The 25,844-nt window shown below is 36.3% G+C and overlaps 1 protein-coding gene across 8 annotated transcripts in view; it reads left to right on the top strand.

Annotated features, from left to right (window-relative positions):
* LOC105500000 (adaptor related protein complex 3 subunit sigma 1) overlaps nt 1–25,844 on the top strand; it is a 70,500-nt gene that overhangs the window by 23,130 nt on the left and 21,526 nt on the right. For all 8 annotated transcript variants that reach the window (XR_011624769.1, XM_071098580.1, XM_071098581.1 and 5 more), the window contains exons 2-3: nt 301–392; nt 3,546–3,657. Coding sequence is in view for 7 of the 8 variants with exons in the window: in XM_071098580.1 (XP_070954681.1) it covers nt 301–392; nt 3,546–3,657 (204 nt within the window). In the remaining variant the exon portion in view is untranslated. The remainder of the gene's footprint in view (nt 1–300; nt 393–3,545; nt 3,658–25,844) is intronic.

The raw sequence follows: 25,844 nt of genomic DNA, 5'->3' as shown, positions 1-25,844 counted from the left end.
TAGTTTCCCTTTTACCAGTGTGTGTAATTCATCTAATATTTTTTCTTGTTGGTTTTTGAAACTTAGAAATATGTTACTTTTATTATAGTGGTAAATATAAATACTTGGTTTTTTCTTTTCTTTTTCATCAAAAAGTGTTGGGTTTTGCTTCTGTAAGGTGTAATTTAAGTCACTTCTCCAAGGACCCCTCTCTTAGATGGATTTTCCAGATACATATTACTACCTTTGATTTTAAAAATTCTTAAAATGCTATTAAACCTATACCCTCCATCCTAATATATATGAATTATTCTTCCTCAGAGTGAAGATACACAACAGCAAATCATCAGGGAGACTTTCCATTTGGTATCTAAGAGAGATGAAAATGTTTGTAATTTCCTAGAAGGAGGATTGTAAGTAAAGCATTTCATAGACATTTCTAAGTTTTGACTATATGATTAAAATATATACTGTTTAATCAGTTTATGGTAAAAGTTTTCTAATTTTGATTAATTGGATTAGGTGAATTAATTGCCACCTATGTTAGCTATAAATCTAACCTAAAGAATTATTTTTTAAAGATATGAAATCTTTTTTTCCCTCTTAAAAATTTTGAAAGGGAATTTTATATAAAGGTAATATATTAATGGTAAAAATTCCAACATTACAGGGAAGTATAAAATGTAAAATAAGAATCTCTCAACTTTAGTCCTTCTACCCAATTTCTTGTGTATCCTTCTAGAAAATTGTTTGTATAGACTAACATATGAAGTATGTTATATGTGTTGACTAACATACAACCTTGAAATTTTTATTTATGAGATTATGCTTATTTGCTCATTTGCATGTTGCTGGTTCTCAGTATGTTCAAAAACTTTGCATATAAACACGTCTAGGACAAGCTTATTCTTTTTAATGACTATAGAGTATTCCTTTGTGTGAATGTGCATAAAAATTAGATTACATTTTTTATTTTACTATTACAATACTGAAGTCTGTTTTTCAAATATACCTAATTCAGCTAATCGATTTTTCTATTTTAAAATGAATAAGAATATTGCCAAATATTACAAATAAATACTTTTAAACTAATAGCTTCCATGAAAACAGTTTGTTCTCAAACATGAATCAGTCAGAGAAACCTAGAATTTTCTGTATTTTAATGTGTATGATGGATGAGAAATGCTCTGGATAACAGGGAATCCATGGTCATAAGTTACTTTTTATCATGTGGAACACTTAACTTGGGTTTCCTAAAAGGTTATATCATGCTGTCCTTAAATGTCCAATACATACTTAAAAATGTTTCTATTAACTCAAGGCTTCTAATTTAATAATTGAGACAAGTGTACCTGCTTCTGTTTTTGAATTTTACTTGTATTGATTCAACTTTAGTTGTCTTTGACATTACTGTCACTTCCTCTCATCCTAGCCTCTTGATTTCTTATCTCCTAGGAAACTTACCACCCAGCACAGTGTGTACTGCATTTAGAAGTAAGAACCTGATTAATCTAACTAGGGTGCTATTTGAAATAGAAATTGTGGCTTGAAATTGTGATTGTTCTTTTTTAACCTTACAAAAAATAGAAAGCAAATATTGCAGCAGAGATGAGGCTACACATCTAGTTTAATCCTAGTTTTGTTACTAAGAGGCTGATTTTCTTGGACAGGTCACTTAAATTCTTGGGCCTCAGTTTTCTCCTCTATAAAATGAGTTATTTGGACTAACAGGATTTCTCAATCCTGTGGTTGTATATGATGTATTGCATTCTGTACAGGATTTTTTATCAGTATTATACTATAGCTTAAAGATAAAATTATATTTTTAAAGGTAAAATATATACTTGCCACGTTAATATTTTTGCTTGCTTTTAATAGCATTAATGGCCTCTTTGAAACATATTCTTCAGAAGTTTGCTCTCCTTTTAAAGTAAAGCAAAATTTTAAGATAGTTACTAAATTGCTGATTCAGAATGAAGTGAAGCCTCCTATTTGTGTTCTTTTTACCTCTTTCAGGGAACAATTGCAGTCACAGTCTATAAATACACTCTCAGAATCTTTAAATTGCATGTAGATATTTTTAAATTAAATATCTCCTCTAGAGGAGTATCTAGGATAGTAGGAAATTTTTATTCTTGTCAAAGATCATTTCTCCTTTTGCTATTAGAGGGCATAGAAGTAGTATATACCTTGAGAAGTTGTTTCTACAGAACTTGTAAGTTTAGTATTATTTTTACTGCATAAAAACTAGATGCTGGCCGGGCATGGTGGCTCACACCTGTAATCCTAGCATTTTGGGAGGCCTAGGCATGCAGATCTCCTGAGCTCAGGAGTTCGAGACCAGCCCCATCTCTACTAAAAGTACAAAAATCAGCCGGGTGTGGTGGTGCGCGCTTGTAATCCCAGCTACTTCAGTGGCTTGAAGCCCGGAGGCGGAGGCTGCTGAGATAGCGCCACCCAGGCTCTGTCACAGCCTGGGTGACAGAGTGAAACTCTGTCTCAAAAAGAAAGAAGAGAGAGAGAGAGAGAAAGAAATGCCATTTTCCTATATTCTGTTGGGATGGATGTTAGTTTACTTTTGGTTTCATATAACCTTGATTGTAAATTATGTTAAGTGTTTAGAGGTCTTTTAAGAAGGTGGATTCATTATTGCAAACTTAACTATGAAATAGCTAAACTATATTTAGAAAATTATAAGATGTTTGGAATGATTCCTAAATTATTATTTTTAAAATACTAAAATTCCAGTCATTATAAATAAAAGTATTTCATTAAAGAATTTAGTATCCTAGCTTAGTTTTCTTGCATTTATATTTCAAAACAATGTAATTCTGGAAGAGATCTTGATGGTGAATCTATCCAAAACTTAAGAAGTGTCATTCTTCTTTTTTTTCTGGTTGATAATCAGTCTTAAGCTGTGTAACTTACTGTGCGTATGGAGTTAAATCTAGTAAGCACTTACAAATGCCCCATGATCTAATTTCTGCCTACTTGTCTGACTGTATCATTTACTAATCTTTTCTTATCTACTGGCCTTTTTTCTCCTGAACATACATGCTTTGTTCTTGATGAAATGGCCGTTTATTACTTACTACTTTAGCTTGAAATGCTCTTCTCTAAATTTTTTTCAAGCCAACTCCTTATCATTAGATCTCAGCTTAAATGTCACTCTTGCTTAATATTCAGCCTGAAATAGGGAACCCATCAATATATCATCATTGTATTTTGATTCTCAGTGTAACACTTGCCACTATCTGATGATGTTCTGATATGTTTGTTTATTGCTCCTTCCCCACTACCAGTACCTGGCACACAGTAGTTACTCAGAGAACGGTTTAATGAATGAATGAACTGAAATTAAGCACTGGCTTCTTTTACTTGATATTGCTGAAGAAAACAGCCATCTTAATTTACCTAGTCTCTGAATAAGTTCACTTAAATGCTTTGCCATTGAATGTCACCTTTCATTTGACAAGTGGTTTTTAAACAAATTGTCAGTTTGCTTGAGCTAATGAAAATGTTTTGCATTTTGTTTCCAATAACATTACAATTTTTTTGTCATTTAGATTAATTGGAGGATCTGACAACAAACTGATTTATAGACATTACGCAACGTTATATTTTGTCTTCTGTGTGGATTCCTCAGAAAGTGAACTTGGCATTTTAGATCTAATTCAAGTAAGTTAACACTTGCTTTTTACTATCTTAAATAACAGTTTGGCATTTAAATTTTTAAAAACTTATATGTTCTAAATTTTCTAAAATGATGTTAGTAAGAAATAAAGCATTTCATAATAGATATTTTTGTTGGTAAAAGTGGTCAAAGGACATAGAAACAAGCAAATATTTGATCTGATTAAAACTATCATAACTAATTTCATCATGACCTTTTATCTTGCTCATGTAAGTTACAGCAAGGAGCTCAAGACTCGTGGGTTTCTTAACACATGTATCCAAAACTAACCCTAAAACCTACCTCTCCGTGTTTCCTGAAAATCTTTCATAAAGTCTCTGGAACTCAAGGTCAGTCATCAGCAAATTTCTTTTTATCTTCAGCCTCTTCTGTTAATATTACTTTAATTTTGCTCTAAATTAAATCTTGCTTCCCTGATGATACTACCTGCAACCCTTTCAGGTAGTAGCCATTTTCTCTCCTGCTTCTTTCTGCCTTTGAACCTGGAGGTGTACTCTTAGCTTCTCATTGCATTTTCCAGACCATTCTTTCTTCTCAAACACCTCCGAATTTTATCTTATGTTATCAGACTATACCACCTTCTATCCATTTAGTTATAGTCATCACTCATCTCCATCTCTCATTCAGTGGAGATTTTGTTAAGAATTGTGAAGTGTCTGAGATTTGCTTTACTTGCAAGCTAAGAAGTTAACCTACCATAATTTCATGGATGCTGGCAGAAGACAGGAAATTTCTGGGCCAGAGACAAAGGACCTTATTACTAATAGCAAAAACTTTAGCTAAAGTGACAGCATTTGCTTGCATGAATTCTCTGATTCCCAAGGGGTGATATGAAGAGGTCCAGATGATACCTGCACACACCATGGATTAAATGACAGATGAGGAACACCAAGCTTAGGGAACTGGAATCTTTTATAATGGATACTAAGCTTGTCTGCCCTTGTTTGGAAGGAAGAGACTGTCTCTTCCAAGAGTGTAAGGAAACCTATCCTTTGCTGTGGAAGAAGACACTGTCTATTTTCCAGGGCTGTTTGATACACAAGCATGCTTAAAAAGATAGCCCAGAACAAAGACAGTCCATGCCTCTGCTCACAATATGTGCGGAAACACAAGATCCATGGAAAATTGTCTCCTAATAGATTATGGTTCTTGGTTTACTGGCATTCATTCCAGTACTGCTTGTTTTGTAATTCTTGGTGATTCCATTGTTCATATGTATAATTCTTCTAATATCCTGGTGTCTTCAAATCTGAAACTCCTCTCTCCCGATAAATTTTGCCCTGCATTCCATCTCACTATGTACCCACTTCTATATTTTATCTTTGTCTAAACTGTAACCCCTCCATAATCTCAATTTCACAGTTTTGAAGTGTTTAGACCTATTGGAACCCTGTTTTAAAAATCTATTTTTTTTTCAGTCTCTGATTTTACTGATCTTACTTTCCTTATTCCAGCTTAAATTTCATAGTCATGATAGTGATATAGCCTTGTGTACACTTAACTCCTTGTCCACACCCATACATCTGAACACACGTAGAGGAAAAAAAAGGTAACCATGTTTACCAGTCTCACTTTAAATTAATGATCCTTTAGCTCAGTGAGTCCTTTATGCTACCCAAGAATCATTTTCTGTTTTCCCGGTCCATTTACTCTGCCATACCTCTAGATGACTACTCATACAGTCTCCTCTCTCCTAAAATATCTAGCACTTTTAGCACCTTGCTTCCCAGTACACAGATAAAATTGGCTTTTGAAGTTAAGAAGGAGGCATGGTTTGAGCTCTAGTTGGTGTTACAGAATAGACAAGAAATTAACCCAAGCAGACAACTTAGGTAATAAATTCTTAGCACTGTGGCTAAGGCTTTAAAAATAGAAACATTGTGGCCAGGTGTGGTAGTTCACACCTGTAATCCTAGCACTTTGGGAGGCTGAGCTGAGCAGATCACTTGAGCCCAGGAGTTCGAGACCAGCCTGGGCAACATGGCAAAACCCCATCTCTACAAAAATTAACGAGGCATGCTGTTCTGCACCTGTAGTCCCGGCCACTCGGGAGGCTGAGGCGGGAGCCAGAGAGGATGGCTTGTAGTGAGCTGAGATTGTACCACTCACTCCAGCTCAGGTAACAGAGTGAGACCCTGTCTCAAAAAAATATAAATAAAAACATTGTTAATGAAATAAAAAAGAAGATAAATGATAAATGGATCTATTCATTTGCCACATTACTCTTAAATCTATAATTCTTAAACTGGGTTTTTGGGAGGAGCCAGGTATCAAAGTTATATGAAACCACAACATAATCATGGCACATATTCCTGGTATATGTTTTTCCTTTGTTTTGAAGATTGGTGGCAATGAGGAAATGAAAGTAAACATGTATATATTATGAGGTAGAATACAAAATTTTAATAATATTCAAAGCTCTAAGTGGAGACTTGAAAGAAATTTTGAGCTTGAAGGAAAGGTGCCCCAAGATCCCTTGGGTATATGTTCACTTTCCTCCTGGGGCCTACTTGAGAAACACTGCTAAGTTTTGTTTTGCTTTCTCAAGGCTTTTCTAGTAAAGAAAAAGAAGCCAAATCTTGCTTTTGATAACATTGAAGGGTTGATCAGGACTATATATTGCATTGCGTTGTAACTTTGTTTATTCTTACATTTCTTAGTTTATCCCACCTAGGGGAGTAGTTAATTCATTTTATCCTTATGTCAAGAGAGCATTATATTTTTACAGAAAAAAAATTAATGCAGAACTGTGTTTTCTATTTCTCTGTTACCCATGACTGAAGAGTGTGGTAGACATGCACACTGTGTTCCAAAACAGTTTTTACTTACCTGAGCCTAGCCACTAGAATTATAGGAAGACAAACAGGAAAAAGTGTACCATTTCAAATTTAGTCTCTTATTTAACAGAAATATTACAATTAAGAAAGACCAAAGCAAATGTGTGTTTTCCTAGAGGTAAATCAGAAGTATTTTATGCTTGTGTCCTGAGATTAAGTCCTCACCATTGATTATTATTTTGATACTGTGGTTGATCTTGTTATGAGAAGGTAGTTCTGTCTCCAAAGGGGATTAGATGGGGAGTTTTCAAAGAACAAACATGCTATTAATATGTCATATCCGAAGTAAATTCTGTCGTGTACTCATGGAAAGTGGAAACTGTCTTCTGTGTTTTGCAAAATTTTTTAGCCATGCTTCACACGTTGATCATTTGCTTTGATATTAGGTAACATATAGAAGAAAGGATTTCAGGAGGACTTTGTCATTTTCCTATTACTAAAGTAGGCTAGAGCTGTTTTTACAATACCCCTGAGTTACCACATGCTGATGTATTGTGTCACAAAAAAAGATTTCTGTAATTCACCTTATAGGTACTATGTCTATCACTACCAGAAACATGTTGGAAGTTCTTTGGTTGTGATCTTTCCCCTTCAATTACCACAGTTCATTAAATACTGAAGAGGGAGTGTACTGAGCATACATGAGTCAGTCACTTTAAAAACATTGGTTGAATAAACAAAGATGGAAGTGAGTAGCTTATTGTTTCTGCTTCTGTTTCATCAAATAGCTACTCAGAGAGAACTGATTTTCTTAGTTTGTTCATCCTCTAGTTTGGAGAAAGGCAATTTTAATGTAAAAAGTAAAAGTGGAAAATTATAAACCAAGAGTTTACATCAAAACCTCTTGGTCTTGCATATTCTTTTAGAGAACAGATCAAGAAAACTCAGCATATAACTATTAAGCCTATGCTTATAATTTTGATATTTTAAATATTAAAGTGATACCATTCATATAACTGGAAGCATATATTTTAATACAGAGAGTTAGTGTCTCTGAGGTATGCATATGTTGTCCCAAATATGAGTTTGTATCTTGTATAAAATCTGGGAGAAGGCATTATTAGTAAATTCGATATGAAATTTACACCACTATTCCACCAGTACTGAATTTACATCAGTATTCCACAGAATTTACACCAGCTACCCAAATGAATTATCAGTTTTTGTTTTCTTTTGTTTCTTTTTTAAAATTCCTTGTAAGTTTGGAAAAAAGGGGTAGACATTTTTTGTTATTGATATATACCATTTTAGTGTGATATTAACTGCCATGTATCTGAGAGTTAATAGCTAGCTTTTTAAGGCGTCCTTTCTGTTGTAGCATATTGTTATTGGAAGTTGGAAGTGTTAAAATATTTACAGGATGAGAATAAAAGTTTATCAAATATTAATGTTGGGTTGAGTTATTTATAAGCAGTCGTATTGTCCTTAATTAGTTTATTATGCCAAGCTGATAATGGAGGCATATAAATTCACTGGATAATTCCAAATTTCTATTATAGTTTTCTGTACCACATATAACAGTAATCAGAGCATCAGTCTTATTCAGTTGTAGCTAGTTGAAAAGAAAAATAACAAAATTGAGAACTAACAGCTAAACTTTTCTTAGGTTTAGAAAGATACGTTCTGACCATGTTGTTAGAATGTATATTTAAACTGGAACTCCATATATAACATTTGTTATTATTACAGTATCATTAGACTACCTTTTCAGGAATTATTTTATTCGTAGCTGCTGATGCTAAGTTAGTATGATATTGAGCAAGTTATTTATTCTTTGTAGACCTTAATTTTTTTTTACCTGTAAGGTATACTTGTTTCAACATGTTGCCTACAGACATGAGGTTGTTAGAAAAGACTTGTGAATTAAAGCTATCTATTATCTTGTAGTGGTTAAAACCATTCAGCTCTGCCATATACAAGCTATGTAATTTTGGGCAAGTTATTTAACCTCTTTGACCCTAACTTTCCTCATCCACAAAACAGGAATAATAATAACACCAACTCACAGAGTAGGTGTGCACATTAAAAAAAGATATTTCATGTGAAACCCATGACTAAATGATTAACATGCCCGTGGTTTTTAGCTAACATTATCATTAAAGCATGTATTTGTGAGAAAGGCATGTAAAATATTATTTTGTTAGTACACAAACTGAATTAAGTAAGTAGGTTTTTTTTTTTTTAATCTTTCTGACTTTCTCATTGTTAGAAGCATTTGTGAATCTGTTTATCCTGTATGTTGTTTGATGGCTTGGAATGAATTTTATATGACACATTTATGTGATAAGAAATAGTCTTCACTGGGGAAATTTATAAGCCAAGAATACTTAAGTGAAGAAAGGTCTCTGATCTTCCCAGCATCACCTAGCAAATTATGGTGAGGTAGGTGCTGCTGACCGACTGAACATACAGTGGTGTGCCAATGAAGGCCCACCCAGTTATTGTTCTCATCTATCATGATGGTAGGCCTGAAAGTACACTTGTTGGTGGGGTAACAGATATACTGTTTAAGCCTTGGGCTATGTAGGTTTGGGTACCACCTGTTTTTTAAAATTGCCTGGGAAGACCAACCGTCCAGCACTTGGAAATTATGGGAATTTGCAACTCTCCTGTTGGAGATAAACTAACTCCTGGTCCCAGAAGCAGATGAGTTTCTGGTACAGTTCCTCCTGCTGGAGCAAGAGGGATCCCTGGCCTAGCGAGCTTATTTTCCAGGCACTCAAGTGAATGCCCAGGATCATTTTAGGAAAATTCTGCCTCCTACATTATACAGTGTTACCCGGTTATTTAAAACTTTCTGTTTTCAATAAGATTTGTTTCTCATATATTTTTGGGCAACCCCCAATTTTTTAAAAATAGTTTGGGTCAGATTGTTAGAGTTGTGCAGGATTCCTAAAATTATTTTCCTGTGTTATTTTCATGCTTGAGAAGTCTAATTTCCAACAATTGCAAATATAATAATTCTTAGTTATTTATGTTGCTATTTATTTGTGACAAATCCTGGTATCAAATCCTGGTATCAAATTTGATGATACCTGCTCTTATAATTTACATGTTTCATTGATGTCTTAGCAGTTCATTTAGGAGGCATCATGGTGTCAAGTTTAGAGTGTCAGGGTGTTAGAGTCAGATAGTATGGATTTGAATCTTGGCTCTGTCACCTAACAGTTGTATAACTTTAGGCAATTACTTAGTCTCATCTTTCCCCAGTTTTCTTTTTTGTAAGTGTTGATATTCATACTTATCTCACCAGCGTTGTTGTAAGAATTAGAACTAATTTATATAAACAACCAGCAAATGATTTAGAATATAGTGGACACACTTTTCTTAGTTACTTCACAGTAGTGAAGGAAGTAGTTTAGAACTCAAGTGCTTAAAATCAGAATTTTGGAGCTGGAAGTGACTTAAAATTTATTTTCTTCCCTTCAATGTAGGTTTAAGAGAAAAACTCAGCTTATGTTGGTCGTCTTCTTTGATTTAAGGTAAATTCATCATGTCCTAATGTAGAATGGTTGGTTTTCAGGAAGGAATTGGACATGGTAGGGAGACTCCCCAAATTTGACATTAACCACAGTACAGCTATTAACCCAAGAAATTAACATTGATACACATCTATATAATCTGTAGGCCTTGTTTACAGTTTGCCAGTTGTCCCATTAATGTCCTTTTCTCATTCCGGATGTAATTCACACATTCCATTAGCTGTCATGTCTCCTTTATCTCCTTTACTGTGTAACAATTCTTTAACTTTGTCTTTCGTTCATGTCTTTCATATACTGATCCTTTTGATGAGTACTAGCTGGTTATTTTGATATTCCCCAATTTGGGTTTGTTTGATACTTCATAATGATTTAGACTGTGCATTTTTGGCAAGAATGCCACAGAAATGATGTTATGTCCATAGTGCATCATATCAAGAGGTATATGGTGTCCATTTGTTCCACTGCTTGTGATACGTGATGATCACTTGGTTAAGGTGGGGTCCAACAGGTTTATGCACCATAAAGTTTCATTTTCCCATTGTGCTAGTATATTATGGGTAATATTTGAGACTATGCAAATATACTTTTTCTAATCATATATTTGTTCATTCATCCTAGTATCTATTGATCATTCTTACCTAAAAGAATTATTAATATTTGTGGTGTTTATCAAATGGTGGGGTTTTTCTTCTATCATACCTTCAATATTTAATAGTTGAAATTCTGTGAGGAAAAGCTTTGTGATACATATTTTTTTAATTATACTGTAAGTTCTGGGATACATGTGCAGAAGGTGCAGGTTTGTTACATAGGTATACACATGCCATGGTGGTTTGCTGCACCCATCAACCCGTCATCTACATTAGGTAGATGTAGGATAGCATTATCTCCTAATGCTATTCCTCCCCTAGCCCTCCACACCGTGACAAGTCCCGGTGTGTGATGTTCCCCTCCGTGTGTCCATGTATTCTCATTGTGCAACTCCCACTTATGAATGAGAACATGCAGTGTTTGGTTTTCTGTTCCTGTGTTCGTTTGCTGAGAATGATGGTTTCCAGCTTCATCCATGTCCCTGCAAAGGACATGAACTCATCCTTTTTATGGCTGCATAGTATTCCATGGTGTGTATATGTACCACATTTTCTTTATCCAGTCTATCATTGATGGGCATTTGGGTTGGTTCCAAGTCTTTGGTATTGTGAACAGTGCTGCAATAAACATACGTGTGCATGTGTCTTTACAGTAGAATGATTTATAATCCTTTGGGTATTTACCTGGTAATGGGATTGCTAGGTCAAATGGTATTTCTGGTTCTAGATCCTTGAAGAATCACTGCACTGTCTTCCACAGTGGTTGAACTAATTTACACTCCCACCAACAGTTTAAAAGCGTTTCTATTTCTTCACATCCTTGCCAGCATCTGTTGTTTCTTGACTTTTTAATGATTGCCATTCTAACTGGAGGGAGATGGTATCTCATTGTGGTTTTGATTTGCATTTATTTAATGACTAGTGATGATGAGCTTTTCTTCATGTGTGTTGACTGCATAAATGTCTTCTTTTGAGAAGTGTCTGTTTATATCCTTTGCCCACTTTTTGATGGGATTGTTTGTTTTTTCCTTGTAAATTTGTTTAAGTTCCTTGTAGATTCTGGATATTAGCCCTTTGTCAGATGGATAGATTGCAAAAATTTTCTCCCATTTTGTAGGCTGCCTGTTCACTCTGATGATAGTTTTTTGTTTGTTTGTTTGTTTTTGCTGTGCAAAAGCTCTTTAGTTTAATTAGATCCCATTTGTCAATTTTGGCTTTTGTTGCAATTGCTTTTGGAGTTTTAGTCATGAAGTCTTTGCCCATGCCTATGTCCTGAATGGTATTGCCTAGGTTTTCTTCTAGGGTTTTTATGATTTTGGGTCTTATGTTTAAGTTTTTAATCCATCTTGAGTTAATTTTTGTATAAGGTGTAAGGAAGGGGTCCAGTTTCAGTTTTCTACATATGGCTAGCCAGTTTTCCAAACACCATTTATTAAGCTGGGAATCTTTTCCCCATTGCTTGTTTATGTCAGATTTGCCAAAGATCAAATGATTGTAGATATGTGGCATTATTTCTGAGACCTCTGTCCTGTTCCATTGGTGTGTATACCTGTTTTGGTACCAGTACCATGCTGTTTGGGTTACTGTAGCCTTATAATATAGTTTGAAGTCAGGTTATCATGATGCCTCCAGCTTTATTCCTTTTATTTAAGGTTGTCTTGGCTATACAGGCTCTTTTTTGGTTGCATATGAAATTTAAAGTACTTTTTTCTAATTCTGTGAAGAAAGTGAATGGTAGCTTGATGGGGATAGCATTGAATCTATAAATTACGTTGGACAGTATGGCCATTTTCATGATTCTGATTTTTCCTATCCATGAGCATGGAATGTTTTTCCATTTGTTTGTGTTCTCTCTTATTTCCTTGAGCAGTAGTTTGTAATTCTCCTTGAAGAGGCCCTTCGCATCCCTTGTAAGTTGTATTCTTAGGTATTTTATTCTCTTTGTAGCAATTGTGAATGGGAGTTCACTCATGATTTGGCTCTGTTTGTCTATTATTGGTGTACAGGAATGCTTGTGATTTTTGCACGTTGATTTTGTATCCTGAGACTTCGCTGAAGTTACTTATCAGCTTCAGGAGATTTTGGGCTGAGACGATGGGGTTTTCTAAATATATAGTCATGTCATCTGCATACAGAAGCAATTTGACTTTCTCTCTTCCTATTTGAATACCCTTTATTTCTTTCTCTCTCCTGATTGTCCTGGCCGGAACTTCCAATACTGTGTTGAATGGGAGTGGTGACGAGAGTGTATCCTTGTCTTGTGCCATTTTCAAAGGGAATGCTTGCAGCTTTTGCCCATTCAGTATTATATTGGCTGTGGTTTTGTGATACATAGCTCTTATTGAGATATGTTCCATCTATATGTAGTTTATTGAGAATTTTTAGCATGAAGGGGTGTTGAATTTTGTCGAAGGCCTTTTCTGCATCTATTGAAATAATCATGTGGTTTTTGTCATTGGTTCTATTTATGTGATGGATTACGTTTATTGATTTGCGTGTGTTAAACCAGCCTTGCCACCCAGGGATGAAGCCGATTTGATCATGATGGATAAGCTTTTTGATGTGCTGCTGGATTCGGTTTGCCAGTATTTTATTGAGGATTTTCGCATCAATGTTCATCAGGGATATTGGCCTAAAATTCTCTTTTTTGTTGTTGTGTCTTTGTCAGGCTTTGGTATCATATCATGATGATGATGGCCTCAAAAAATGAGTTAGGGAGGAGTCCCTCTTTTTCCATTGATCGAAATAGTTTCAGAAGGAATGATACTAGCTCCTCTTTGTACCTCTGGTAGAATTCAGCTGTGAATCTGTCTGGTCCTGGACTTTTTTTGGTTGGTAGGCTATTAATTACTGCCTCAATTTCAGAACTTTTTATTGGTCTGGTTCAGGGATTCAGCCTCTTCCTGGTTTAAGTCTTGGGAGGGTGTATATGTCCAGGAATTTATCCATTTCTTCTAGATTTTCTAGCTTATTTGTGTAGAGGTGTTGATAGTATTCTCTGATGGTAGTTTGTATTTCTGTGGGAACAGTGGTTATATCCTCTTTATAATTTTTTATTGTGTCTATTTGATTCTTCTCTTTTCTTCTTTATTAGTCTGACTAGTGGTCTATCTATTTTGTTAGTCTTTTCAAAAAACCACTTCCTGGATTCATTTATTTTTTTGAAAGGTTTTTCGTGTGTCTGTCTCCTTCAATTCTGCTCTGATCTTAGTTATTTCTTGTCTTCTACTAGCTTTTGAATTTGTTTGCTCTTGCTTCTCTAATTCTTTTAATTGTGATGTTAGGGTGCTGATTTTAGATCTTTCCCAGTTTGTCCTGTGGGGGTTTTAGTGCTATAAATTTCCCTTGAAACACTGCTTTAGCTGTGTCTCAGAGATTCTGGTACATTGTATCTTTGTTCTCATTGGTTTCAAAGAACTCATTTTTTTTCTGCCTTAATTTCATTATTTACCCAGTAGTCACCCCGGAGCAGGTTGTTGAGTTTCCATGAAGTCGTACGGTTTTGAGTGAGTTTCTTAATCCTGAGTTCTAATTTGATATAGCACTGTGGTGAGAGTCTGTTCATTAATGATTTCTGTTCTTTTGCACTTGCTGGTGAGTATTTTACTTCCAATTATGTGGTCAGTTTTAGAATAAGTGTGATGTGGTGCTGAGAAGAATGTATATTCTATTGATTTGGGGTGGAGAGTTCTGTAGATGTCTGTTAGGTTCACTTGGTCCACAGTTGAGTTCATGTCTTGAATATCCTTGCTTATTTTCTGTCTTGATCTGTCAGATATTGACAATGAGGTGTTGAAGTCTCCCACTATTATTATGTGGGAGTCTAAATCTCTTTGTATGTCTCTAAGAACTTGCTTTATGAATCTGGGTGCTCCTGTATTGGGATATATTCCAATATATATCCCTATATATATATATATATATATCCCAATATATATCCTTGTTGCGTTGATCCCTTTACCATTATGTAATGCTCTTCTTCGTCTTTTTTGATCTTTGTTGGTTTAAAGTCTGTTTTATCAGAGACAAGGATTGCAACCCCTACTTTCTTTTGCTTTCCATTTTCTTGGTAAATATTCCTCCATCCCATTATTTTGAGCCTGTGTGTGTCTTTGCACATGAAAGGGTCTTCTGAATACAGCAAACCAATGGGTCTTGACCTTTTATCCAATTTGCCTGTGTCTTTTAATTAGGGTATTTAGTCCTTTTACATTTAAGGTTAATATTATTTTGTGTGAATCTGATCCTGTCATTATGGTGCTAGCTGGTTATTTTGCCCGTTAGTTGACACAGTTTCTTCATAGTGTTGATGATCTTTACAATTTGTCATGTTTTTGCAGTGGCTGGTACCGTTTTTTCCTTTCCATATTTAGTGCTTCCTTCAGGAGCTCTTGTAAGGCAGGCCCGGTGATGACAAAATCTCTCAGCATTTGCTTGTCTGTAAAGGGTTTTATTTCTCCTTCACTTATGAAACTTAGTTTGGCTGGATATGAAATGCTGGGTTGAAAATTCTTTTCTTTAAGAATGTTGAATATCAGCCTCCACTCTTTTCTGGCTTATAAGCCAGAAGGGTTTCTGCAGAGAGATCCGCTGTTAGTCTGATGGGCTTCCCTTTGTGGGTAACCCAACCTTTCTCTCTGGCTACCCTTAACATCTTTTCCTTCATTTCAACCTTGGTGAATCTGACGATTATGTGTCTTGGGGTTGCTCTTCTCAAGGAGTAACTTTGTGATGTTCTCTGTATTTCCTGAATTTGAATGTTGGCCTGCCTTGCTAGGTTGGGGAATTTCTCCTGGATAATATCCGGAAGAGTGTTTTCCAACTTGCTTCCATTCTCCCTGTCACTATCAGGTACACCAATCAAACGTAGATTAAGTCTTTTCACATAGTGCCATATTTCTTGGAGGCATTGTTTGTTCCTTTTCATTCCTTTTTCTCTAATCTTGTCTTCAAGCTTTATTTCATTAAGTTGATCTTCAATCTGTGATATCCTTTCTTCCACTTGATTGATTCGGCTATTGATACTTGTGTGTGCTTCATGAAGTTCTCGTGCTGTGTTTTTCAACTCCACCAGGTCATTTACGTTCCTCTCTAAACTGGTTATTCTAGTTAGCAATTTGTCTAACCTTTTTTCAAGATTCTTAGCTTCCTTGCATTGGGTTAGAACATGCTCTTTTAGCTCAGAGGAGTTTGTTATTACCCACCTTCTGAGGCCTACTTATGTCAATTTGTCAAACTCGTTCTCCATCCAGTTTTGTTACCTTGCTGGCGAGGAATTGTGGTCCTTTGGAGGAGAAGAGGCGGTCTAGTTTTTGGAATTTTCAGACTTTTTGCACTGGTTTTTCCTCATCTTCATGGATTTATCTACCTTTGGCCTTTGATGTTGGTGACCTTCAGATGGGGTTTTTGTGTGGACATCCTTATGGTCCTTGTTGATGCTATTCTTTTCTGTTTGTTAGTTTTCCTTCTAACAGTCCGTTCTGCTGCAGGTCTTCTGGAGCTCGCTAGAGGTCCACTCCTGACCCTGTTTGCCTGGGTATCACCAGCAGAGGCTACAGAACAGCAAAGATTGCTGCCTGTTCCTTCCTCTGGAAGGTTTGTCCCAGAGGAGCACCCACCAGATGCCAGCCAGAGCTCTCCTGTATGAGATGTCTGTTGACCCCTGCTGGGAGGTGTCTCCCAGTCAGGAGTCACAGGGCTCAGGGACCTACTTGAGGAGGCGTCTGTCCCTTATCAGAGCTCGAGCACTGTGCTGGGAGATTGCTGCTCTCTTCAGAGTTGGCAGGCACGAACGTTTAAGTCTGCTGAAGCTGCACCTACAGCCACCCCTTCCCCCAGGTGCTCTGTCCCAGGGAGATGGGAGTTTTATCTATAAGCCCCTGACTGGGGCTGTTGCCTTTCTTTCAAAGATGCCCTGCTCAGAGAGGAGTAATCTAAAGAGGCAGTCTGGCCACAGTGGCTTTACTGTGTTGCGGTGTGCTCCGCCCAGTTCGAACTTCCAGGTGGCTTTATTTACACTGTGAGGATTAAACCACCTACTGAAGCCTCAGTAATGGCAGACACCTCTCCCCCGACTAAGCTCCGGTGTCTCAGGTTGACTTCAGACTGCTGTGCTGGCAGCAAATATTCAAGCCAGTGGACCTTAGCTTGCTGGGCTCCATGGGAGTGGGATCCACTGAGCGAGATAGACCACTTGGCTCCCTGGCTTCAGCCCCCTTTCCGGGGGAGTGAATGGTTCTGTCTTGCTGGTGTTCCAGGTGCCACTGGGGTATGACAAAAAACTCCTGCAGCTAGCATGGTGTCTGCCCAAACGGCTGCCCAGTTTTGTGCTTGAAACCCAGGGACCTGGCGGTATAGGCACCTGAGGGAATCTCCTGATCTGCAGGTTGCAGAGACCATGGGAAAAGCGTAGTATCGGGGCCAGGTGGCACCATCCTTTACAGCACAGTCCCTCACAGCTTCCCTTGGCTACGGGAGGGAGTTGCCCAACCCCTTACGCCTCCCGGGTGAGGCAACGCCCCACCCTGCTTCTGCTCACCCTTCCTGGGCTACATTCACTGTCTCGCCAGTCCTAATGAGATGAGCCAGGTACCTCAGTTGGAAATGCTGAAATCAACTGCCTTCTGCGTTGATCTTGCTGGGAGCTGCAGACTGGATCTGTTCCTATTCGGCCATCTTGCCAGCCACCTCCTTTGTAATATTTTTACTCTTTTTAAGTCACTGCTCAAAATATCAATCATACCATATTCAACTGTAGGTAGAAGAATGTATTTTTAGGCCAAATACCATTTTAAAAATCAGCTTTTGCTTGGGAGTTTAAATATAGTTTTGACAATTTATGTCAATATAAGCTTTAAAAAATGTTCTCATGAGTAGTTTTGTACACAGAAAGAAATTATTCAGAGTTTACTTTCATTTTTAAAATTAATACTTATTAACCTTACAAATTCATAAACCCGGTTCTTTCTTAGAAATTCAACATACAAATCAAATTAAGTCACTTAAATGGAGGGACTGAAACATAATTAAGCTTCCTATAGTACAAGCAGTCCTCGCTTTGCAGAATACCATGGTAATAATTCATGTTTGCAGGAACCATGTTTATCACTTTGCACGGTTCAGTGGTTGCTGAGATCCATTAACATGGTACCGTATAAAGCAAGGAGTACCTGTATTTTAAACTGAATTTATATATGTAATATGTTTTATTTTTATGCTCATATTTTGGCAAACTTTCTCAAATTTTTAAATATCTCAAATTAATTTTTAGAAGTTCATGTATTATGGTGATTCTTAAGTTATCTTAAACATTCTAATACATCAATCAATGTAGGCAAGTTTTCCTTTATATTTCAGCTTAAAAAGGCAGGTGGATCACGAGGTTTGAGGAGGTTGAGACCAGCCTGGCCAACGTGGTGAAACCCCATCTCTACTAAAGATACAAAAAATTAGCTGGGCATAGTGGTGTGCGCCTGTACCCAGCTACTTGGGAGGCTGAGGCAGGAGAATCGCTTGAACCCCGGGGGGGCGGAGGTTGCCATGAGCTGAGATCACACCTTTGCACTCCAGCCTGGGCGACAGGGTGAGACTTCATCTCAAAAAAAAAAAAGAAAGAAAAAACAACCCATTCCAATTGGATATTCAGGTTTACGTTGAAATTTAGATTTATAAAAGCCTAGTCTGTTAAGTATTCTTATGATACCACATTTTTTTAAGGCGTAAGTATTTAAATATCAACTATATAGATTCTTTCTAAACTTAACATGAAAATACTAATATTATAGGTTCACATCATAATTTCTGTTACTTTAAATCTTTCTGGATTAAAAAATCACTTAACTAGTAAGGCAACCATTTTTTTTCCTAGTTTCTGAGGTTATTATATGTTGACTTGAGAGGCCCTGGCCTGATTCAAGATTGATTCTTTGCTAACACACTAATAGGAACACTGATACAGACATTCTATCACATAGAAAAACTGTTGATCTCAAAGTTCTTCCTGGGTTGAAATCATAGCCCTATGACTTAATAATATGAACTTAACTAATATTACTTCTTTGTACTTCCAGAAGTCTGCACTAACATTATGGCCAACATCATTTACTACATCAGTTGTATTTCCGTTTCTTCTGCTTTCTTGAGTATTTCAGTGTCTTCCTCCTGGTTCCAAAGACACATTAATGACTTTCCATCTGTATTAGTCAGTGTCCTCCAGAGAGACAGAACTGATAGGATATATGTATATATGAAAGGGAGTTAGTTTATTAGGGAGAATTGGCTCACACAGTCACAAGGCAAAGTCCCACAGTAGGCCGTCTGCAAGCTGGGGAAGAAAGAAGCCAGTAGTGGCTCAGTCTGAGTCCAAAAGCCTCAAAAACATGGAAGCCAACAGTGCAGCCTTCAGTCTGTGGCCAAAGGCCGGAGAGTCCCCTGGCAAACCATGGTGTAAAACCAAGAGTCCAAAGGCTGAAGAACCTGGAGTTTGATGTTTTAGGGCAGGAGGAACCAAAGGAAGCAATCAGTGTGGGAGAAAGATGAAAGCCAGTAGACTCAGCAAGCAAGGTTATTTCACCTTCTTTTGCCTGCTTTGTTCTAGCCATGCTGGCAGCCAGTTGGATGGTGCCCACCCACACTGAGGGCAGGTCTTCCTCTCCCAGTCCACTGACTCAAATGTCAGTCTCCTCTGGCAACACCCTCACAGACACGTCCAGAAAGAGTACTTTACCAGCTATCTAGGCATCCTTCAATCAAGTTAACACCTAATATTAACAATCATCGTGTTGAATCCTTTTGTTAACTTCTTTTATTCTCCTTGAAATTTATCATTTGATTTAGGCAGACGAAACACTTTAAAGAATGGTGTGAAAAGCCTGTGTTTGTAGTTACTTCTTTTTCTATTTCTTCACTTGAAAGGAAGTTATGAATGAGATTTTAACTGTTAACAGTAGATTTTTGTGGGTGCTGTATGGACAGTTCATATTTTTGCTTTATACTTTTCTGTATTTTCCATATTTTCTAAATGATCGCTTCTTACTACATTAGAAATAATATATTATTTGTTGTTGATGTCGGTTCTGGAATTAGATTTTTGAGATTTGAATCAGGACTCTACCATTAAGTGTTAGTAGTTAACCTTTTGCTTTAGATTACTCTTCTGCAAATGGTTGATGATAAAAGTAGTTGCCTTATGGGATTACTGTGAAGGCTCAAATAAAATACTTAAAGCACTCAGAAGAGTGTTAATGCCACAATACTACGTAGAGTTGACTCTTGAACAACACAGGTATGAACTGTGTGGGTCAACTTATACACAGATTTTTTAAAATAAAGATTACACTGAGTGTACCTGCCTCTCGTGCCTCCCATTCCACCTCCTCCACTTCTTCCATCTCTGCCACCCCTGAGACAGCAAAACCAACCCCTCGTCTTCCTAAGTGTACTCAATGTGAAGACGAAGATAAAGATCTTTATGATGAACTATTTCCACTAAATGAATAGTAAATATATGTTCTCTTCCTCACTATTTTCTTAATAACATTTTTTCTCCAGCTCGTTTTATTGTAAGATTACAGTATATAATACATACAACAAAAAATGTACTAATTGACTGTTTATGTTATCGATAAGTCTTCTGGTCAGCAACAGGCCATTAGTAGTTAGGTTTTTAGTGAGTCAAAAGTTGTACACAGATTTTCAACTGTGTGGAGAGTCAGCATCCCAATCCCCCTGTTGTTCAAAGATCAACTGTACCAAGTAAATGCTAGCTGTTACTATCGTTAACTTTCTCTAAACCACAGAGAAAGAATCATTAATGTAAACTCTTTCAGAATTATTATGATGTGATACAGAAGATAGATGGTCCTTTCTTCAACTCTTAATTTCTCTATATTGACATTAAGAGTTCATTATGTATTAAGTGCATGGTACATAGTAAATGCCCATTAAATGACTGTTTTTGCTAACATTGTCATCACTGGCATGTGAGTGTCCAAGTGAGGTGTAGTAGAAATCCAGTCCAGAATGCAGTCATATGTTGAGTCAAGTGCTATTTACATATCTTGAACACCATACTTTAAAGATTCTTAATAGTACATGCAGTAGTACATATTGGAGAGTGTACCTAGGCTACATTCATAATTGTTCTTCAAAGATAAATGATCTGATTTTAAGTTCAGTTTGTCTTCCCTAGACCTGTTGGTACATTCAGTATTTGTAATGGTATTTTTTAGTTATTGGTTTGAGTTAAACCAAGATGTTTCTCTCTAGAACATCTTGCTGGTGATGAAAAAAAATTTTTTTTGCTTCAGCATATTAGTATCCTTAAATTTATGCCTCCAATTTTTGCACTGAAGACTTTTCCTATCTTATAACATGTCAGTGTAACCCTTTTTTATTTCATTTATTATTGTAGGTTCAAAACAGCAGGATATGTTCCTCCTGAATTTTAACAGAAATTTCTAAACCGAGAAACAAAATTTTTTTTGACTTAGAAACTTGAAAGGGGGTCTGCCAAATAAGTGGTATTGTTTAAGGGTAATTTGTGATATTTTTATTTTATCTTGTGTACATTTTTATTTCTCCATGTGTTTGTTATAATACTAGCTAATGTGTATTGAGTGTTTTCTTTTGTGGGACATTGTTTTAAGCCCTTTATATTTATTCACTTAATCCCTAAAACAACTCTATAATATAGGTACCATTATTATGCTCAGATAAGAAACTGAGGCTTAGTGTTAAATAACTTGCCCTGGATCTCAGAGTTAGAGGCAAAGCTAGAATTTGAGTATACGCATGCTAAAGTTTGTGCTCTTGAGTACTCAGTACTAAGCTGCCACATAATAGATACCTGTTACTCTTTGTAGCCTGGATATATAGGTCACTGTTTATGGCTTGGATGTAAAGACAAAGAAAACACAAGAATGTTTTATAACTAGAATAGCATGGGAAAGGAGAACTGTTAATATTTGGAGGAGGCATTATTCAGAATCTATTTATTTTTTATATTTATTTTTTGAATACTAGGTAATTAAAATGTAGGACAATTTAAAATATTATTCTTTTTTGTAAATTAGAAGTAATTTTTCTCCCACCAGCTTTTGAATTCCTTGAAGACAGAGTTTAGGTCTTTGGTTTTATATCCCTGGCACCTGAATAGCTACTCAGTAGTGGTTAGATACCTGTTATATTGAAATTGTCTTTAAACTTTATATCATTTTAAAATTGAGACACAAGAGGGTGCTATTTACTATGACACTTCTAGGTCTTACCTCCTTTTATCTTTCTCCTTGTGAAATAATAATGAAACAGCAATTTTGTTGTTGTTATGGTTAGAACCATCAAGACTCTAATTTTTCCCCCTAATTTCTTCACTTCAGATTGTCGTTTATTTGTTTTTTGTTGGCCTTGTCCATGTAACAGATCATCAGTGTGTATGGACCTTAGGGCTCTAGATTTCTAATTATATCAAATAATTTTTGCTAAATCAAAAGAAAATTAATAGAAAGTCTTTTGAAGAAGGTTTTTGATTTTTTAAAACTGAACATAGTATCTGAGTGCTTTAAATTTTAAGATTTTTTTCATAAATTAAGAACATGCAGTTATAATGACATTTTGCTGCAGGGTATACTTTTTTTATAGTATTCACATTTTTTTACACTTGGTATTGTTCTGAATTAAATGTGGACAGCATTTTTCCTTTCTAAGTTAACAAATCACAGTGTCTTGGTGGTTGTGGCATGTAGTCATCTTCGTTTTATATCAGTATTTATCAGCAGAATTACAATTTTCTATTTCTATTTTAATTTTATAATTATCACGTAATTTGAACAGCCAGATAAATAATTCTGGCTGCCATTTATTAAATGGGTCTTTGGAACTATGCTGGGCCCTCGATCTAAATTGTTTAACTCAATTTTTATGATAATCCAGAAAAGTAGGTACTTTTATCTCTATCTGATAGTTCTGAGATTTAAAGGAGTGAAATGATACTTAAGGCCACAGAGCAGGGATTTGAAGCCACGTATGTCTTCCTGGTTTCAAAGCATGTATCCTCAACACAGTACTGTACTGTCTGTATAGGCAACCCATATTTTTTACCACTCCCTAGTTTACCAGAGGCACACTTAATGCTATCACAAACTTTTTTTTTCTTTTTTGCCCAGTATAATCTGCACATTTAGTAGGTTCTGCTGATCTTTTATAAACACATGTAAGTGAAGGGGAACTATTTAGACAGCATTTTTACCAGGATGGTCTTCTAACAGTTAAAAAAGGATGACTGCAACATGTAGGTAATCAATGGAACTAGAAAAATTAAGAAAGAAAAAATAAAGGCATACTGGAAATTGTATTCTGATTAGTAAATCTAATAATGATTTAAAATCGAGTAAGACCACTCCACATCATACACAAAAATCAATTTCAGATAAATTTGGTCCAAACTTGAAGAGTAAAATAATAAAGCTTTTGTTTTCTTCTGAGTGAATCTCTTTCCTGACCTTGCTGTAGGCCAAGATTCCTTAAAGTGGACATAAAACAATATTAACTAAAAAGAAAAAAACTGAAAAAATGGATTTTATTGGAATGGAAAATTTCTGCTCTTAGAATGAAAAGGCAAGCCACCAAACTGGCAAAGATATTTGTAATACATATGACAAAAGACTGTAGCTAGAATATATAAAGAATTCCTATACATCAATAAGAAAATACAGACCACTTTAATCCCAGCTACTCAGGTGTCTGAGGTGGAAAGATTGCTTGAGCCCAGGAGTTTGAGACCAGCTTGGGCAACATAGTGAGACCATGTTTAAGAAAAAATAATGATAAAAAGACCAATAGAAAATGAGCAGAAATCTTGAACAGGCTTTATGAAAATGGATATCTAAATGGGTAATACAGATGAAATGGTACACAGTCTTATATCAGAGAAGTACAAGTTAGTATCATCATATACCACCACACACCATTGAGTATGGTTAAAGTTAAAAGATGGGTAACATAAGGTGGTGACAAGGCTATAGAACTGCAGAAACTCTCATATACTGCTGTTTAAAGTCTAAGTGTGCATAATTGTTTTGAAAGTCTATTTGGCACTATATACTAAAGCTTAACCTACGCGACTCTTTGACCTAGGAGTTCTATTCTGAGTATATAATCAGTAGATATGTGTATATATATATGTTCACCAAAAGATGCGTAAGAAATGTTTCTAACAGTACTAATTGTAATGGCACCATACTGGAAACAACCCAAATTTATATCACCAGTAGAGTGGACACATTGTGATATTCTAATTCAATGGCATACTGTACAACTAAGAATGATTAGCTGTTGTATTATGTAATAACCTGAATAAATCTCACAAAGATAACAATGAAGAAGCCACTCACAAAAGAGCATATATCCTATGATCTCATTTTAATATGGTTCAGACATAGATAAAATGTATTCATAGTGTTAGAAAGTAGGGTATTGGTTACCTTTGATGGTTGATAGTGACTGATGGACTCTGAGAAGGCTTCTATAATGCTAGTAATGTTAAAACATGATTTGAGTGTTGATTATACAGAAAATTTATGTTATATGTTATGATTTTTGTACTTTTCTATGTGTATGTTACACTTAAGTAAAAATTTAAGCAGGGGGTAGAACTTAAATGGCTTTATTTCCCATAACTTTTAACTATGATTTTCTAAATAGGTATTCAAATGATTTCTAAGTTAAAGACTATTTTCAAAGTAAATATTTTCTTCTTTCTCAATGGAAATGTCACCAGTAACTTGAGTTGTTTCCAGAGCCCTGGTATCATCCCAGGCTGTCTAGTTTCTTTAAGCAGATGTGCCTATTAATAGGGGTCTAAAGCAAAACAGTAAGAAAAAGAACTTTCCCAACTATTTCATGAGGGCTGCCCTGGTAACAGCGAGAATTTTCCTCTTTTCACTCCTATTATTACTTGCTCCAAAAAGTTAATATATGTTCATTGCTTACTCTGTGTTCAAGCAGCATTACCCCATTCAGTCCTCATAACAGGAGTCTGTTGTATCAAAGAGGAAATATGTATCTGAATTAGTTAGAATGAATAAAGTCATTTCAGGTACCGTGTCACCAGGGCCTTGAGGAGAAATAAATAAAGTTGGGAGTTTGGGTGGATACTAAATGATACTAATTTTTTACCTACCAAAAAATTAAACTAAAATCTCACTTGTGGCTGACCTGTTGTAAAAGGAAAATACAAGATGGTTTTTCGCCTCTACCCCCACAGTCACTCAATACAATACATCTGACACCAGATGTGTGGGAGTTTGTTCCCGACACACCAAGCAGTTCTCCTGCTGGATGTCCTATAATTCAGTGCTGACAGTGTCTATATGGGGATAGTATCAGATCCCATGACACAGTCCTACAAGGCTGCCCCCACTTCAGATGCCAGTTGCAAGTAGTAGGTTGTGACCTGTACTTCTGATTGAGTGATGGTAAATTGGGATTCTTGTGACCCCCCTACTCAGTTCGATTAATTTCCCAGAGCACTTTACAGAACTCAGGGAAACACATTTACCCACTTATTATAAAGAATATTACAAAGGATACAGATGGGTGGGACCCTCATGGAGAACCTCTGCTAGGGCAGTGTGGAAGGGAAATGTGGGGTCAGAGCCACCACACAGAGTCCGTACTGGGGCACTGCCTCATGGAGCTGTGAGAAGAGGGCCATCATCCTCCAGACCCCAGAATGATAGATCCACTGACAGCTTGCACTGTGTGCCTGGAAAAGCCATAGACGCTCAACACCAGCCTGTGAAAGCAGCCAGGAGGGAGGCTGTACCCTGCAAAGCCACAGGGTTGGAGCTGCCCAAGGCTGTGGGAGCCCACTTCTTGCATCAGTGTGACCTGGATGTGAGATATGGAGTCAAAGGAGATCATTTTGGAGCTTTAAGATTTGACTCCCCCACTGGATTTCAGATTTGCATGCACCCTAATAATTCAACCAAAAAATGGGCAAAAGATTTGAATAGACATTTCTCAAAAGAAGACATACAAATGCCAAACAGGCACGTGAAAAGGTGCTCAACATCATTGATCATCAGAGAAATGTAAATCAAAACTGCAGTGAGATATCATCTCATCCCAGTTAAAATGTCTTATATGCAAAGTCAGGCAATAATAAATGCTGGCAAGGTTGTGGAGAAAAGGGAACCCTTGTACACTTGGTGAGAACGTAAATTAGCACAACCACCATGGGGAGCAGTTTGGAGGTTCCTCAAAA

This window comes from Macaca nemestrina, chromosome 6 (genome assembly GCF_043159975.1).
Source record: "Macaca nemestrina isolate mMacNem1 chromosome 6, mMacNem.hap1, whole genome shotgun sequence".
In the NCBI taxonomy this organism is placed as follows: Eukaryota; Metazoa; Chordata; class Mammalia; order Primates; family Cercopithecidae; genus Macaca; species Macaca nemestrina.
Note: the sequence above shows the minus strand (reverse complement) of the source record. Positions and strands in the feature narration are given on the sequence as shown.